The sequence below is a fragment of the Oncorhynchus gorbuscha genome, linkage group LG09 (assembly GCF_021184085.1).
Source record: "Oncorhynchus gorbuscha isolate QuinsamMale2020 ecotype Even-year linkage group LG09, OgorEven_v1.0, whole genome shotgun sequence".
NCBI classification, from domain to species: domain Eukaryota; kingdom Metazoa; phylum Chordata; class Actinopteri; order Salmoniformes; family Salmonidae; genus Oncorhynchus; species Oncorhynchus gorbuscha.
The window spans coordinates 97,063,192-97,080,340 of record NC_060181.1 but is presented as its reverse complement, the minus strand read 5'-3'; the positions used below and the strand labels follow the sequence as shown (position 1 = coordinate 97,080,340).

The following is a 17,149-nucleotide window of genomic DNA, read 5'->3' as shown; positions in this document are numbered from 1 at the left end:
ATTATGACGATCATGATGGAATAGAATACACCTTCATTATTGTGACAACAATCACCAAACTACTTCCTGTGCTTCACATGACACATGACGAAGATGATAGTAAACAGGTGTCATAATGATGAAGATGTTTACAACAAATGAGGATGATAGTTAACCGGAGGAGTCATAATAATATAGGTGTTAACAACGAACGATGATTATCGCAGATGAAAATGATGATACCCAGTTAGCTTCTCGTTTTTAAATGTCTTTGTTCATTTTTCTCAGAAGTTGTGACGATATAATCATATTTATGAGCTTTATGAAAGTGATTAACATATTGTTTAGTGGAATCTCTCTCTCTCTCTGTTGACTTTCTCAGGAGCTCTGCAGGCAGCACATGGCAGCCAAGCCGTCGTTCAGTCGTCAGGAGGCGGTGGGCGGGGGAGCGGGGGGTCGGAGGGGGACAGACACCTCCAGGGTGAGCAGTGTGTCGTCCCAGTTCAGTGACGGCCCACAACACAGCCCCTCCTCACACAGCAGTACGCCCTCCTGGAGCGAGGAGCCCGCACAGTCCAACATGGACATCTCTACTGGTCACATGATACTGGTCAGTGTCGGGGTATAGGGTCATTATATTTACTACTGGTCAGTATCAGGGTATAGGGTCATTATATTTACTACTGGTCAGTGTCAGGGTATGGGGTCATTATATTTACTACTGGTCACATGATACTGGTCAGTGTCAGGGTATAGGGTCATTATATTTACTACTGGTCACATGATACTGGTCAGTATCAGGGTATAGGGTCATTATATTTACTACTGGTCACATGATACTGGTCAGTGTCAGGGTATGGGGTCATTATATTTACTACTGGTCACATGATACTGGTCAGTGTCAGGGTATAGGGTCATTATATTTACTACTGGTCACATGATACTGGTCAGTGTCAGGGTATAGGGTCATTATATTTACTACTGGTCACATGATACTGGTCAGTGTCAGGGTATGGGGTCATTATATTTACTACTGGTCACATGATACTGGTCAGTATCAGGGTATGGGGTCATTATATTTACTACTGGTCACATGATACTGGTCAGGGTATAGGGTCATTATATTTACTACTGGTCACATGATACTGGTCAGGGTATAGGGTCATTATATTTACTACTGGTCACATGATACTGGTCAGTATCAGAGGGTATGGGGTCATTATATTTACTACTGGTCAGTATCAGAGGGTATGGGGTCATTATATTTACTATTGGTCAGTATCAGAGGGTATGGGGTCATTATATTTACTACTGGTCAGTATCAGAGGAAATGGAGTTACAGCTAGTAGAATATCTGTTCCAGCTAGTAGAATATCTGTTCCAGCTAGTAGAATATCTGTTACAGCTAGTAGAATATCTGTTACAGCTAGTAGAATATATGTTACAGCTAGTAGAATATATGTTACAGCTAGTAGAATATATGTTACAGCTAGTAGAATATCTGTTACAGCTAGTAGAATATCTGTTACAGCTAGTAGAATATATGTTACAGCTAGTAGAATATCTGTTACAGCTAGTAGAATATCTGTTACAGCTAGTAGAATATCTGTTACAGCTAGTAGAATATCTGTTACAGCTAGTAGAATATCTGTTCCAGCTAGTAGAATATCTGTTACAGCTAGTAGAATATCTGTTACAGCTAGTAGAATATATGTTACAGCTAGTAGAATATCTGTTACAGCTAGTAGAATATCTGTTACAGCTAGTAGAATATCTGTTACAGCTAGTAGAATATCTGTTACAGCTAGTAGAATATCTGTTACAGCTAGTAGAATATCTGTTACAGCTAGTAGAATATATGTTACAGCTAGTAGAATATCTGTTACAGCTAGTAGAATAACTGTTACAGCTAGTAGAATAACTGTTACAGCTAGTAGAATATCTGTTACAGCTAGTAGAATATCTGTTACAGCTAGTAGAATATCTGTTGCAGCTAGTAGAATAACTGTTGCAGCTAGTAGAATATATGTTGCAGCTAGTAGAATATATGTTACAGCTAGTAGAATATATGTTACAGCTAGTAGAATAACTGTTGCAGCTAGTAGAATATCTGTTGCAGCTAGTAGAATATCTGTTGCAGCTAGTAGAATAACTGTTACAGCTAGTAGAATATCTGTTACAGCTAGTAGAATAACTGTTACAGCTAGTAGAATAACTGTTACAGCTAGTAGAATAACTGTTACAGCTAGTAGAATATCTGTTACAGCTAGTAAACACACTGTTACAGCTAGTAGAATATCTGTTACAGCTAGTAAACACACTGTTACAGCTAGTAGAATATCTGTTACAGCTAGTAGAATATCTGTTACAGCTAGTAGAATATCTGTTACAGCTAGTAGAATATCTGTTCCAGCTAGTAGAATATCCCATGAGAATGGGGAGGAGATTCTCTCCTCCTAACGTTAGTGTTCCTCTCTGCCCCAGGCCTATATGGAAGATCATCTGGAGAATAAGGACCGTCTGCTGAAGGAGTGGGAGGATCTTTGTTCCTACCAGGCCGAACCCAGTGTTGTCACTGTAGCACAGAGTGAAGCCCACCTGGAGAAGAACCGCTGTTCGGACTCTCTTCCCTGTGAGTCTTACATACCTCTCCTCGGGTTTATCCTCCTCCGGTCTTAGGCTGGGATTCAAATGGACTCAGACGAATAACCTGTTCACTGTGGGTGACTTAATGTGGATTTCTGCTTGAGCTGGCATCCGTAGCGTTTACAGCAAACGTGATCTCAGAGCTGAATGTCAGGGGAAATGCCTTTCAAAGTCTATTGCTCTTCACAGGCCGTTAATTAAACTGTGTTGGATTGGCATCTTATTTCTGCACCTCCTGTACAGCTTGGTCTGTTACTATCTGTTCTGCACCTCCTGTACAGCTTGGTCTGTTACTATCTGTTCTGATCCTCCTGTACAGCTTGGTCTGTTACTATCTGTTCTGATCCTCCTGTACAGCTTGGTCTGTTACTGTCTGTTCTGATCCTCCTGTACAGCTTGGTCTGTTACTATCTGTTCTGATCCTCCTGTACAGCTTGGTCTGTTACTGTCTGTTCTGATCCTCCTGTACAGCTTGGTCTGTTACTGTCTGTTCTGATCCTCCTGTACAGCTTGGTCTGTTACTATCTGTTCTGCACCTCCTGTACAGCTTGGCCTGTTACTATCTGTTCTGATCCTCCTGTACAGCTTGGTCTGTTACTATCTGTTCTGATCCTCCTGTACAGCTTGGTCTGTTACTATCTGTTCTGCACCTCCTGTACAGCTTGGCCTGTTACTATCTGTTCTGATCCTCCTGTACAGCTTGGTCTGTTACTATCTGTTCTGATCCTCCTGTACAGCTTTGTCTGTTACTATCTGTTCTGATCCTCCTGTACAGCTTGGTCTGTTACTATCTGTTCTGATCCTCCTGTACAGCTTGGTCTGTTACTATCTGTTCTGATCCTCCTGTACAGCTTGGTCTGTTACTATCTGTTCTGATCCTCCTGTACAGCTTGGTCTGTTACTATCTGTTCTGATCCTCCTGTACAGCTTGGTCTGTTACTATCTGTTCTGATCCTCCTGTACAGCTTGGTCTGTTACTATCTGTTCTGATCCTCCTGTACAGCTTGGTCTGTTACTATCTGTTCTGATCCTCCTGTACAGCTTGGTCTGTTACTATCTGTTCTGCACCTCCTGTACAGCTTGGTCTGTTACTATCTGTTCTGATCCTCCTGTACAGCTTGGTCTGTTACTATCTGTTCTGATCCTCCTGTACAGCTTGGTCTGTTACTGTCTGTTCTGATCCTCCTGTACAGCTTGGTCTGTTACTATCTGTTCTGATCCTCCTGTACAGCTTGGTCTGTTACTGTCTGTTCTGATCCTCCTGTACAGCTTGGTCTGTTACTGTCTGTTCTGATCCTCCTGTACAGCTTGGTCTGTTACTATCTGTTCTGCACCTCCTGTATAGCTTGGCCTGTTACTATCTGTTCTGATCCTCCTGTACAGCTTGGTCTGTTACTATCTGTTCTGATCCTCCTGTACAGCTTTGTCTGTTACTATCTGTTCTGATCCTCCTGTACAGCTTGGTCTGTTACTATCTGTTCTGATCCTCCTGTACAGCTTGGTCTGTTACTATCTGTTCTGCACCTCCTGTACAGCTTTGTCTGTTACTATCTGTTCTGATCCTCCTGTACAGCTTGGTCTGTTACTATCTGTTCTGATCCTCCTGTACAGCTTTGTCTGTTACTATCTGTTCTGATCCTCCTGTACAGCTTGGTCTGTTACTATCTGTTCTGATCCTCCTGTACAGCTTGGTCTGTTACTATCTGTTCTGATCCTCCTGTACAGCTTGGTCTGTTACTATCTGTTCTGATCCTCCTGTACAGCTTGGTCTGTTACTATCTGTTCTGATCCTCCTGTACAGCTTGGTCTGTTACTATCTGTTCTGCACCTCCTGTACAGCTTGGCCTGTTACTATCTGTTCTGATCCTCCTGTACAGCTTGGTCTGTTACTATCTGTTCTGATCCTCCTGTACAGCTTTGTCTGTTACTATCTGTTCTGATCCTCCTGTACAGCTTGGTCTGTTACTATCTGTTCTGATCCTCCTGTACAGCTTGGTCTGTTACTATCTGTTCTGATCCTCCTGTACAGCTTGGTCTGTTACTATCTGTTCTGATCCTCCTGTACAGCTTGGTCTGTTACTATCTGTTCTGATCCTCCTGTACAGCTTGGTCTGTTACTATCTGTTCTGATCCTCCTGTACAGCTTGGTCTGTTACTATCTGTTCTGATCCTCCTGTACAGCTTTGTCTGTTACTATCTGTTCTGATCCTCCTGTACAGCTTGGTCTGTTACTATCTGTTCTGATCCTCCTGTACAGCTTGGTCTGTTACTATCTGTTCTGATCCTCCTGTACAGCTTGGTCTGTTACTATCTGTTCTGATCCTCCTGTACAGCTTGGTCTGTTACTATCTGTTCTGCACCTCCTGTACAGCTTGGCCTGTTACTATCTGTTCTGATCCTCCTGTACAGCTTGGTCTGTTACTATCTGTTCTGCACCTCCTGTACAGCTTGGCCTGTTACTATCTGTTCTGATCCTCCTGTACAGCTTGGTCTGTTACTATCTGTTCTGATCCTCCTGTACAGCTTGGTCTGTTACTATCTGTTCTGATCCTCCTGTACAGCTTGGTCTGTTACTATCTGTTCTGATCCTCCTGTACAGCTTGGTCTGTTACTATCTGTTCTGATCCTCCTGTACAGCTTGGTCTGTTACTATCTGTTCTGATCCTCCTGTACAGCTTGGTCTGTTACTATCTGTTCTGATCCTCCTGTACAGCTTGGTCTGTTACTATCTGTTCTGATCCTCCTGTACAGCTTGGTCTGTTACTATCTGTTCTGATCCTCCTGTACAGCTTGGTCTGTTACTATCTGTTCTGATCCTCCTGTACAGCTTGGTCTGTTACTATCTGTTCTGATCCTCCTGTACAGCTTGGTCTGTTACTATCTGTTCTGATCCTCCTGTAGAGCTTGGTCTGTTACTATCTGTTCTGATCCTCCTGTACAGCTTGGTCTGTTACTATCTGTTCTGATCCTCCTGTACAGCTTGGTCTGTTACTATCTGTTCTGATCCTCCTGTACAGCTTGGTCTGTTACTATCTGTTCTGATCCTCCTGTACAGCTTGGTCTGTTACTATCTGTTCTGCACCTCCTGTACAGCTTGGCCTGTTACTATCTGTTCTGATCCTCCTGTACAGCTTGGTCTGTTACTATCTGTTCTGATCCTCCTGTACAGCTTTGTCTGTTACTATCTGTTCTGATCCTCCTGTACAGCTTGGTCTGTTACTATCTGTTCTGATCCTCCTGTACAGCTTGGTCTGTTACTATCTGTTCTGATCCTCCTGTACAGCTTGGTCTGTTACTATCTGTTCTGATCCTCCTGTACAGCTTGGTCTGTTACTATCTGTTCTGATCCTCCTGTACAGCTTGGTCTGTTACTATCTGTTCTGATCCTCCTGTACAGCTTGGTCTGTTACTATCTGTTCTGCACCTCCTGTACAGCTTGGCCTGTTACTATCTGTTCTGATCCTCCTGTACAGCTTGGTCTGTTACTATCTGTTCTGATCCTCCTGTACAGCTTGGTCTGTTACTATCTGTTCTGATCCTCCTGTACAGCTTTGTCTGTTACTATCTGTTCTGATCCTCCTGTACAGCTTGGTCTGTTACTATCTGTTCTGATCCTCCTGTACAGCTTGGTCTGTTACTATCTGTTCTGATCCTCCTGTACAGCTTGGTCTGTTACTATCTGTTCTGATCCTCCTGTACAGCTTGGTCTGTTTCTATCTGTTCTGATCCTCCTGTACAGCTTGGCCTGTTACTATCTGTTATGTTCTGCACCTCCTGTAAAGCTTGGTCTGTTACTATCTGTTCTGATCCTCCTGTACAGCTTGGTCTGTTACTATCTGTTCTGATCCTCCTGTACAGCTTGGTCTGTTACTATCTGTTCTGATCCTCCTGTACAGCTTGGTCTGTTACTATCTGTTCTGATCCTCCTGTACAGCTTGGTCAGTCACTGTCTGTTCTGATCCTCCTGTACAGCTTGGTCTGTTACTATCTGTTCTGATCCTCCTGTACAGCTTGGCCTGTTACTATCTGTTATGTTCTGATCCTCCTGTACAGCTTGGTCTGTTACTATCTGTTATGTTCTGATCCTCCTGTACAGCTTGGCCTGTTACTATCTGTTATGTTCTGATCCTCCTGTACAGCTTGGCCTGTTACTATCTGTTATGTTCTGATCCTCCTGTACAGCTTGGTCTGTTACTATCTGTTATGATCCTCCTGTACAGCTTGGTCTGTTACTATCTGTTCTGATCCTCCTGTACAGCTTGGTCTGTTACTATCTGTTATGTTCTGCACCTCCTGTACAGCTTGGTCTGTTACTATCTGTTATGTTCTGTACCTCCTGTACAGCTTGGTCTGTTACTATCTGTTATGATCCTCCTGTACAGCTTGGTCAGTTATTATCTGTTCTGATCCTCCTGTACAGCTTGGTCAGTTACTATCTGTTCTGATCCTCCTGTACAGCTTGGTCAGTCACTGTCTGTTCTGATCCTCCTGTACAGCTTGGTCAGTCACTGTCTGTTCTGATCCTCCTGTACAGCTTGGTCAGTCACTGTCTGTTCTGATCCTCCTGTACATCTTGGTCAGTCACTGTCTGTTCTGATCCTCCTGTACAGCTTGGTCAGTTATTATCTGTTTTATTCCAGATGATCATTCCCGTGTGAAATTGAAGGCAGAGAGCAACTCCACCAAGGAAGACTACATTAACGCCAGCATCATAGTAAGATCTCTGACTGCTACTCTTGAGATGGTGATGGTGTAGACTTTGTCCCGTGGTTGACACAATGTCACACGTCCCAAATGTCATTATTATTCTCTCTACGTAAACCCCAGATTGACCATGACCCTCGACTGCCTGCTTACATCGCCACCCAGGGACCACTGGCACACACAATCGCTGACTTTTGGCAGGTCAGTAGCACACACCATCGCTGACTTCTGGCAGGTCAGTAGCACACACCATCGCTGACTTCTGGCAGATCAGTAGCACACACCATCGCTGACTTCTGGCAGGTCAGTAGCACACACCATCGCTGACTTCTGGCAGATCAGTGGCACACACCTTCGCTGACTTCTGGCAGGTCAGTAGCACACACCATCGCTGACTTCTGGCAGGTCAGTAGCACACACCATCGCTGACTTCTGGCAGGTCAGTAGCACACACCATCGCTGACTTCTGGCAGGTCAGTAGCACACACCATCGCTGACTTCTGGCAGGTCAGTAGCACACACCATCGCTGACTTCTGGCAGGTCAGTAGCACACACCATCGCTGCCTTCTGGCAGATCAGTGGCACACAGTACTCTGAGGAAACATTATTGCTAACACTAAAGACTGTGGTAGTCAAAGGTGACCAATACTGTGTATTTGTTGTGTAGTAGTACATTTGACACAGATATCTCACAATGTGCCGGTATAGTACACTGCTGTTGTAACTGCTGTGTTTTTCTATAGACAGTCTGGGAGAATGGCTGTACAGTGATAGTGATGATGACTGCCCTGGTTGAGGATGGAGAGACTCAGTGTGTTCGCTACTGGCCTGACGAGGGATCATCCCTCTACCACATCTACGAGGTGAGGGGGTTTGACTCTGGATAGACACGTGTGTGTGTGTGTGTGTGTGTGTGTGTGTGTGTGTGTGTGTGTGTGTGTGTGTGTGTGTGTGTGTGTGTGTGTGTGTGTGTGTGTGTGTGTGTGTGTGTGTGTGTGTGTGTGTGTGTGTGTGTGTGTGTGTGTGTGTGTGTGTGTGTGTGTGTGTGTGTGTGTGTGTGTTTGAATCCTTTTATTATTGTTCTTCTTAGTTTTCTTTGTGTTTGACCAAATACAACGCTATTTCTCTGTTTAAAGAATGAACAACATACTTTGCATGCTTATAGAGAAGGGGCACTCAACATGTACTGCACTGGCACTAATGACTGATGATAGGTTGAAAGAAATTGATAATACGAAGATTGTAGCTGATTTCAGTGCAGCCTTTGATATTATGTTGTTGAGAACTTGTGTTATGGCTTTTCAACTTCTGTCATATCCTGGATTCAGTGCTATCTATCTAATAGAGCTCAAAGGGTTTTCTTTAATGGAAACAAGTAAAGTGTGGTGTACCACAGGGCAGCTCTCTAGGCCCTCTACTTTTTTCTATTGTTACCAATGACCTGCCACTGGCATTAAACAAACATGGGTGTCCATGTATGCTGATGATTCAACCATAAACACATCAGCAACCGCAGCTAATGAAGTCACTGAAACCCTTAACACAGAGTTGGTCTATATTGGAATGGGTGGTCAGTAATAAACTGGTCCTGAACATCTATAAAACTAAGAGCATTGTATTTGGTACAAATCATTCCCTAAGTTCTAGACCTCAACTGAATCTGGTAATGAATTCTGTGGCTGTTGAACACGTTGAGGAAACTGAATTACTTGGCGTTACCTAATATTGTAAACTGTCATGGTCAAAACATATAGATTCAGTGGTTGTAAAGATGGGGAGAGGTCTGGCCGTGATGAAGAGATGCTCTGCTTTTTGGACACCACACTCCACAAAGCAAGTTCTGCAGGCTCTAGTTTGGTCTAATCTTGATTATTGTCCAGTCAAGTCCTGCAGACTCTAGTTTAATCTAATCTTGATTATTGTCCAGTCAAGTCCTGCAGCCTCTAGTTTAATCTAATCTTGATTATTGTCCAGTCAAGTCCTGCAGACTCTAGTTTAATCTAATCTTGATTATTGTCCAGTCAAGTCCTGCAGACTCTAGTTTAATCTAATCTTGATTATTGTCCAGTCAAGTTCTGCAGACTCTAGTTTGGTCTAATCTTGATTATTGTCCAGTCAAGTTCTGCAGACTCTAGTTTGGTCTAATCTTGATTATTGTCCAGTCAAGTCCTGCAGACTCTAGTTTAATCTAATCTTGATTATTGTCCAGTCAAGTCCTGCAGACTCTAGTTTAATCTAATCTTGATTATTGTCCAGTCAAGTCCTGCAGACTCTAGTTTAATCTAATCTTGATTATTGTCCAGTCAAGTCCTGCAGACTCTAGTTTGGTCTAATCTTGATTATTGTCCAGTCAAGTTCTGCAGACTCTAGTTTGGTCTAATCTTGATTATTGTCCAGTCAAGTCCTGCAGGCTCTAGTTTAATCTAATCTTGATTATTGTCCAGTCAAGTTCTGCAGACTCTAGTTTAATCTAATCTTGATTATTGTCCAGTCAAGTCCTGCAGGCTCTAGTTTAATCTAATCTTGATTATTGTCCAGTCAAGTCCTGCAGACTCTAGTTTAATCTAATCTTGATTATTGTCCAGTCAAGTTCTGCAGGCTCTAGTTTAATCTAATCTTGATTATTGTCCAGTCAAGTCCTGCAGGCTCTAGTTTAATCTAATCTTGATTATTGTCCAGTCAAGTCCTGTAGACTCTAGTTTAATCTAATCTTGATTATTGTCCAGTCAAGTTCTGCAGGCTCTAGTTTAATCTAATCTTGATTATTGTCCAGTCAAGTCCTGCAGACTCTAGTTTGGTCTAATCTTGATTATTGTCCAGTCAAGTCCTGCAGACTCTAGTTTGGTCTAATCTTGATTATTGTCCAGTCAAGTCCTGCAGACTCTAGTTTAATCTAATCTTGATTATTGTCCAGTCAAGTCCTGCAGGCTCTAGTTTAATCTAATCTTGATTATTGTCCAGTCAAGTTCTGCAGACTCTAGTTTGGTCTAATCTTGATTATTGTCCAGTCGTGTGGTCGAGTGCTGCTAAGAAAGACCTAGTTAATCTGCAGCTGGTCCAGAACAGAGCGGCACGTCATTGTAATCAGAGGACTGATATAAATACTATGCTGCCAGTCTCTCTTGGCAAAGAGATGAGGAGAGAAATATTAATGTGTTGTAAATCCCAAATTGTTAACATAGTCAATTTACACACAGCACTGACACCAACACTTACTCCACCAGACATACCACCAGGGGTCTTTTCACAGACCCCAGGTCAGAGCAAAAATGTTCTACCAGGTGAAATTGTATTATATATCTCTATGGATATTCCCTACCAGGTGAATTTGTATTATATATCTCTATGGATATTCCCTACCAGGTGAATTTGGTCTCTGAACACATCTGGTGTAAAGACTTCCTGGTTCGTAGTTTCTACCTGAAGAACGTTCAGACCCAGGAGACTCGTACCTTGACACAGTTCCACCTGCTCAGCTGGCCCTCCAACGGAATCCCTACCTCCACACGCCCTCTGCTGGACTTCCGCAGGTACTGCAAATAACCTCGAGGTTAGAGCTTTGGGCCAGTAACTGAAAGGTTGCTGATATAAATATCCAAGCTGTCAAGGTGAAACATTCTGTCAATGTGTCCTTGAGCAAGACACTTGACCCTAATTTACTCCAGGTGCGCCATACTACTATATGCCTGACCCTGTAAAACAATATATTTCACTCACTGTAAAACAATATATTTCACTGCACCTATGTGGTCTATGTGTCAATATATTTCACTGCACCTATGTGGTCTTTGTGTCCCTGTCTCCCTGGTTCTACTGTGTATGATACTGTAGCTGTAACCTAGTAGCAGATGGGGGTCTGTGAAACTCACTCCTCAACCCCAGGTGTCTCCTCTTGCACTGCCGAATAGGATAAGAAGCTTCGGGAGGGCGGTCGTGTCTGTTTGCAAGGCAGAGGTCCAGGGTTAGACCCTTGGGTATGAGCCGAATCGGGAGGAAGCGGTACTCGCTAAGCAAACAGCGTGATGTCTTTTTCACTATCATATGGCCAGTGATGCCCCATAGGGTCCTGTATGACCTCGCCTCCTTGACCCTTGACCCTGACATGATTAATGAAACCCGTGTACTGTATATTAGCCTTCATTTTTAGTTGTCCCTCCCTGATAGTCCCTTTCTTCCTCTAGCTATCTCTCGTTCCAACCATCTATATCTCTCCGTCCCTCTCTCTGTGACAGTGGTCAGCTATTGGCCCTTGGGGTCCCCACATCTCCCAGTGTCATTTTTGTGATTTGCAGCTAGTAGTCTGGGTCCAGTTGCATAGTCACAAAAATGATTATTGGCAGGTGTGACTGCAGCAGGAGTCGACGCTGGCCGGACAGTGCATCAGTCTCCTCCCCCTTTCTTCTTTCCTTCCTTCCTTCCTTCTTTCCTTCCTTCCTTCTAACCTTCCTTCCATCCTTCCTTCCATCCTTCCTTCTAACCTTCCTTCCATCCTTCCTTCCTTCTAACCTTCCTTCCATCCTTCCTTCCTTCTAACCATCCTTCCATCCATCCATCCTTCCTTCTAACCTTCCATCCTTCCTTCTAACCTTCCATCCTTCCTTCCTTCTAACCTTCCTTCCTTCCTTCCATCCATCCATCCATCCATCCTTCTAACCTTCCTTCCATCCTTCCTTCCATCCATCCATCCTTCCTTCTAACCTTCCTTCCTTTTTCCATCCTTCCTTCCTTCCTTCCCTCCTCTACTCCTCCCTCACTTTCTGTCCTGTCCACTGGAGGGTTGAGTTTCTCTAACCTCAACCTCAAAGACTATTGTTTTATAACATATATATATATATATATGCCATAACTAACTTGAATTGTTATCCTTTAGGCAGGCAGAGTTTGGCATGTTGTGTTTCTGTGTATGGTTTAAGATCAGTACAGTAGAAATGTAACACAGTACTGCAGTACCCAATTAAACTTGCCAGCTAAAATTATATTTTATGATATATTCTCTATCCCTCCTCCCGCCATGCCTCTCCCTCCCTCTCTCCCTCCCCTCCCTCTCTCCCACCCCTTCCCTCTCTCCCTCTCTCCCTCCCTCTCTCCCTCCCACCCCTCCCCTCTTCCTCCCCTCCCTCTCTCCCACCCCCTCCCTCCCTCTCTACCTCCCACCCCTCCCTCTCTCCCACCCCCTCCCTCCCTCACTCCCACCCCCTCCTCCCTCTCTCCCACCCCTCCCTCCCCCACCCCTCTCTCTCTCCCTTCCTCCCTTCCTGTCCTCTGTCTCCCTCCAACAGGAAGGTGAATAGGTGCTACAGAGCTCGATCCTGCCCCATCATCGTCCACTGCAGGTAAACTTAGCTCAGTGTCTTCATCGACAAAGGGCCATAGAAGTTGGCTGTGCAGCACAAACAGGTAGAAGTTGGCTGTGCAGCACAAACAGGTAGAAGTTGGCTGTGCAGCACAAACAGGTAGAAGTTGGCTGTGCAGCACAAACAGGTAGAAGTTGGCTGTGCAGCACAAACAGGTAGAAGTTGGCTGTGCAGCACAAACAGGTAGAAGTTGGCTGTGCAGCACAAACAGGTAGAAGTTGGCTGTGCAGCACAAACAGATAGAAGTTGGCTGTGCAGCACAAACAGGTAGAACAGACATTTGCATCCCTTTTGATATTTTAAGTAGAAATTGTGCAACAATATTGAATTTAAAAAAAACATGTTATATTGAATGAAGGGCTCTTTTAATATAGACCACAATACATCTGATTGTAAATATGAATGAAGACTTCCTGAAGTGCAAATAATTCTAATAATAATTCTAATAATAATAATAATAATAAATAATTCAGCATTTGACATGTCCCTCTGCATCTTCTGTGACTTTCAAGAAGATTTTAACCCACTTAAACCCCCCCAAAAAAATCTCAAAGTTGTCATCATTGTAAATCTCTAGTTTATTTTTGTTGCTTTGGCAAAGTAATTATTGAAGATGATTCATTTACGTCTGTCCGTCATTTTAAGATCAACCCTGTTTTGTGAACTGAACTCTCATTTTAATATGGTGAAACAATTTATTTTTTAAACAAATTTTCAAAAGAAAACATCCAATAGTCAAATCATAGTGTAAAAGCAGGTTCTTGTTTTAGCCTTTAGCCTCTTTGTCCTTTGTGGAGGAAACACAGAACGGGTTGAGTGTGGCACGTCAACCCTACTACCCTTAGAAACGTTTTAACAAATTTCCCCCAAAAATTGTGAAGCTGGCATTCAATTGCCATTCCCAATTAGACATAAGAGTCCATTCCCTCTGTCACGGGGGGGGGGGGATTTTTGGCTGATTTAAGATGAAATTACAGTAATCTGTTACTTTATTTTACACTTAATAGGCACTTAAAATATATATATTGTTTCTTTAACCTCCTTTGATATTGGAAAACATGTTATTTTTGTAAGTTTAAAATGTGCGCTTTATGACATTACATTTACATTTAAGTCATTTTGCAGACGCTCCAGAGCAACTTACAAATTGGTGCATTCACCTTATGACATCCAGTAGAACAGTCACTTTACAATAGTGCATCTAAATCTTAAAGGGGGGGGGGGTGAGAGGGATTACTTATCCTATCCTAGGTATTCCTTAAAGAGGTGGGGTTTCAGGTGTCTCCGGAAGGTGGTGATTGACTCCGCTGTCCTGGCGTCGTAAGGGAGTTTGTTCCACCATTGGGGGGCCAGAGCAGCGAACAGTTTTGACTGGGCTGAGCGGGAACTGTACTTCCTCAGTGGTAGGGAGGCGAGCAGGCCAGAGGTGGATGAACGCAGTGCCCTTGTTTGGGTGTAGGGCCTGATCAGAGCCTGGAGGTACTGAGGTGCCGTTCCCCTCACAGCTCCGTAGACATAATGTTACAATTTAGATTTTTTTTATTTTTAAGTTTTTAAAGGGTCTTGGAACCTCTAACCCTGACAATTTGACGGGAGATGTGTACACACACAACGGCTGCCTCTCCACCCATTATGACATCATTGAATAGGGACACCCGTTCTTTTATTTATTTATTTATTTATTTATTTTTATTTCACCTTTATTTAACCAGGTAGGCTAGTTGAGAACAGGTTCTCATTTATAGATCCCATTTCTGCGGTCTTTATGCCGTGCTGTGTGATCTGACCAGGTATTTCCTGTCTCGTACAGTGACGGCACTGGCAGAACGGGAACCTACATCCTTATTGACATGGTCCTCAATCGCATGGCTAAAGGTGAGTCAGACATCTTGATCTTATCAGACGTCTTTGATAGTCTGGCCTTGTAGTTTATATCCCTGGATAGACACCAGGATAGTATTGCGAGTGAGAGATTCCTTGTTGGCGAATGTGATTTTTTTTTCTCCCCCGTGTCGTAACGCGAACTGTGTGTTTCCAGGCGTGAAGGAGATTGATATTGCTGCGACATTGGAACACATTCGGGATCAGAGACCGAACTTAGTCCGCACCAAGGTATGGCCTTCTCAACTATATATCTCATGGCAGCAGCATGATCTGTCTGTGTGCGTGCATGCGTATCTCTGACAGTCTCCCTCCCTTTCTGTCACCCTCTCCAGGATCAGTTTGAGTTTGCACTGACTGCCGTGGCAGAAGAGGTCAATGCCATCCTGAAGGCTCTGCCACAGTGAACCATTCTGTCCACCCTACCACCTCGTGTGCCAGAACCTTACAACTAGAATGACCATGAAAGTTATGCATCATAATACCAATGACGGCCATATTGAGTGTCCCCCATGATTGTACCATTCACACTGCTGTGGTCTGACGGGTTGTTGACGATCTAGTAATTCTATTTCTATGGCCATTATGAACCCTTCCTCTACATCCAGATACACAGCCAGGGAGGAACTACATTTCCCAGAGTCCTTTACTACTACACCAATGACCATAGGAGTCAGCAAGACCGAACAAACAGATCTGAGGCCAGGCTGCTATCATTATGCATTCATAATGAAATTACATTTTAAAATCCTGGAGATTATTCCGTTCAGGTTAAAAACACTTTAAATGTACAGTAGGACCCCTTTACAGTGTCTTGTTATTCGATTTTAGATTGAGATTTGGTCTTAAAATACTGTGTCTTGATTCTGTAACATTTCTCCTTTCTCTGATTCTCAGTCTCAGACATGTCTCACTAGAGATATTACAATTACCACGATCCCTCCTGTTATGTTGTCATGGTGATGTTATATTACCATGATCCCTGCTGTTCTGTTGTCATGGAGATGTAGTATTACCATGAACCCTCCTGTTCTGTTGTCATGGAGATGTTGTATTACCATGAACCCTCCTGTTCTGTTGTCATGGAGATGTTGTATTACCATGAACCCTCCTGTTCTGTTGTCATGGAGATGTAGTATTACCATGATCCCTCCTGTTCTGTTGTCATGGAGATGTAGTATTACCATGAACCCTCCTGTTCTGTTGTCATGGAGATGTAGTATTACCATGATCCCTCCTGTTCTGTTGTCATGGAGATGTAGTATTACCATGAACCCTCCTGTTCTGTTGTCATGGTGATGTTGTATTACCATGAACCCTCCTGTTCTGTTGTCATGGAGATGTTGTATTACCATGAACCCTCCTGTTCTGTTGTCATGGAGATGTTGTATTACCATGAACCCTCCTGTTCTGTTGTCATGGAGATGTTGTATTACCATGAACCCTCCTGTTCTGTTGTCATGGAGATGTTGTATTACCATGAACCCTCCTGTTCTGTTGTCATGGAGATGTTGTATTACCATGAACCCTCCTGTTCTGTTGTCATGGAGATTTTGTATTACCATGAACCCTCCTGTTCTGTTGTCATGGAGATGTTGTATTACCATGAACCCTCCTGTTCTGTTGTCATGGAGATGTTGTATTACCATGATCCCTCCTGTTCTGTTGTCATGGAGATGTTGTATTACCATGATCCCTCCTGTTCTGTTGTCATGGAGATGTTGTATTACCATGATCCCTCCTGTTCTGTTGTCATGGAGATGTTGTATTACCATGATCCCTCCTGTTCTGTTGTCATGGAGATGTTGTTTAAAACCACATTGTACTCCAGAAGGTATCCATCCATATAACATAACAGCATGAGGCCCGTGGCTTGTTTATGCAAGAAGACAGAGACCCTCACTATGGTGAGGATGAAGTGAGTGACATGCTAGAGTACAATACGTTACACCAGTTTCTCTAAGGGGCTGGCGTTTACCTCTAAGGGGATGGCGTTTACCTCTAAGTTTAACTCTAAACCCAATGATTTATTCATTTTGTAATTCAACTATTACTGTACACTGACGACCTAATCACTCACATCTGAATCATATCAATTAGTGTCTTCAATGTTACCGTAAAACGTCTGTGTTTATTGTAAATAATTCACCTGATGATTTATTATATGTTTATTAATGTAGCAAACACATAGAAAACAACTATAAAAATATTTTTCACTCAATGTATGTAATTAAATCTCTATTGTGATGTGGTGCAACAGCATAGAGGGGTCTGACTGTGTTCTTTTCCATTCACATCCCATAATACTGACTAGTAACCATTAGGAACCAATGTCTACATCCCTACATCCCATAATACTGACAGGTAACCATAAGGAACCAATGTCTACATCCCTACATGCCATAATACTGACAGGTAACCATTAGGAACCAATGTCTACATCCCATAATACTGACAGGTAACCATTAGGAACCAATGTCTACATCCCATAATAGTGACAGGTAACCATTAGGAACCAATGTCTACATCCCTACATCTCATAATACTGACAGGTAACCATTAGGAACCAATGTCTACATCCCAT

At 43.1% G+C, this 17,149-nt stretch overlaps 1 protein-coding gene across 1 annotated transcript in view; it reads left to right on the top strand.

The window, feature by feature from the left end:
* Window positions 1–16,827, top strand: part of LOC124044483 (receptor-type tyrosine-protein phosphatase-like N) — a 132,653-nt gene extending 115,826 nt beyond the window's left edge. Inside the window, exons 14-23 of the mRNA XM_046364111.1 lie at window positions 362–589; window positions 2,464–2,611; window positions 7,266–7,339; window positions 7,453–7,530; window positions 8,074–8,193; window positions 10,694–10,860; window positions 12,610–12,663; window positions 14,495–14,559; window positions 14,723–14,796; window positions 14,901–16,827. Of these exons, the coding sequence (XP_046220067.1) occupies window positions 362–589; window positions 2,464–2,611; window positions 7,266–7,339; window positions 7,453–7,530; window positions 8,074–8,193; window positions 10,694–10,860; window positions 12,610–12,663; window positions 14,495–14,559; window positions 14,723–14,796; window positions 14,901–14,972 (1,080 nt within the window). The 3' untranslated portion in view covers window positions 14,973–16,827. The remainder of the gene's footprint in view (window positions 1–361; window positions 590–2,463; window positions 2,612–7,265; window positions 7,340–7,452; window positions 7,531–8,073; window positions 8,194–10,693; window positions 10,861–12,609; window positions 12,664–14,494; window positions 14,560–14,722; window positions 14,797–14,900) is intronic.
* The last annotated feature ends 322 nt before the right edge of the window (window positions 16,828–17,149 follow it).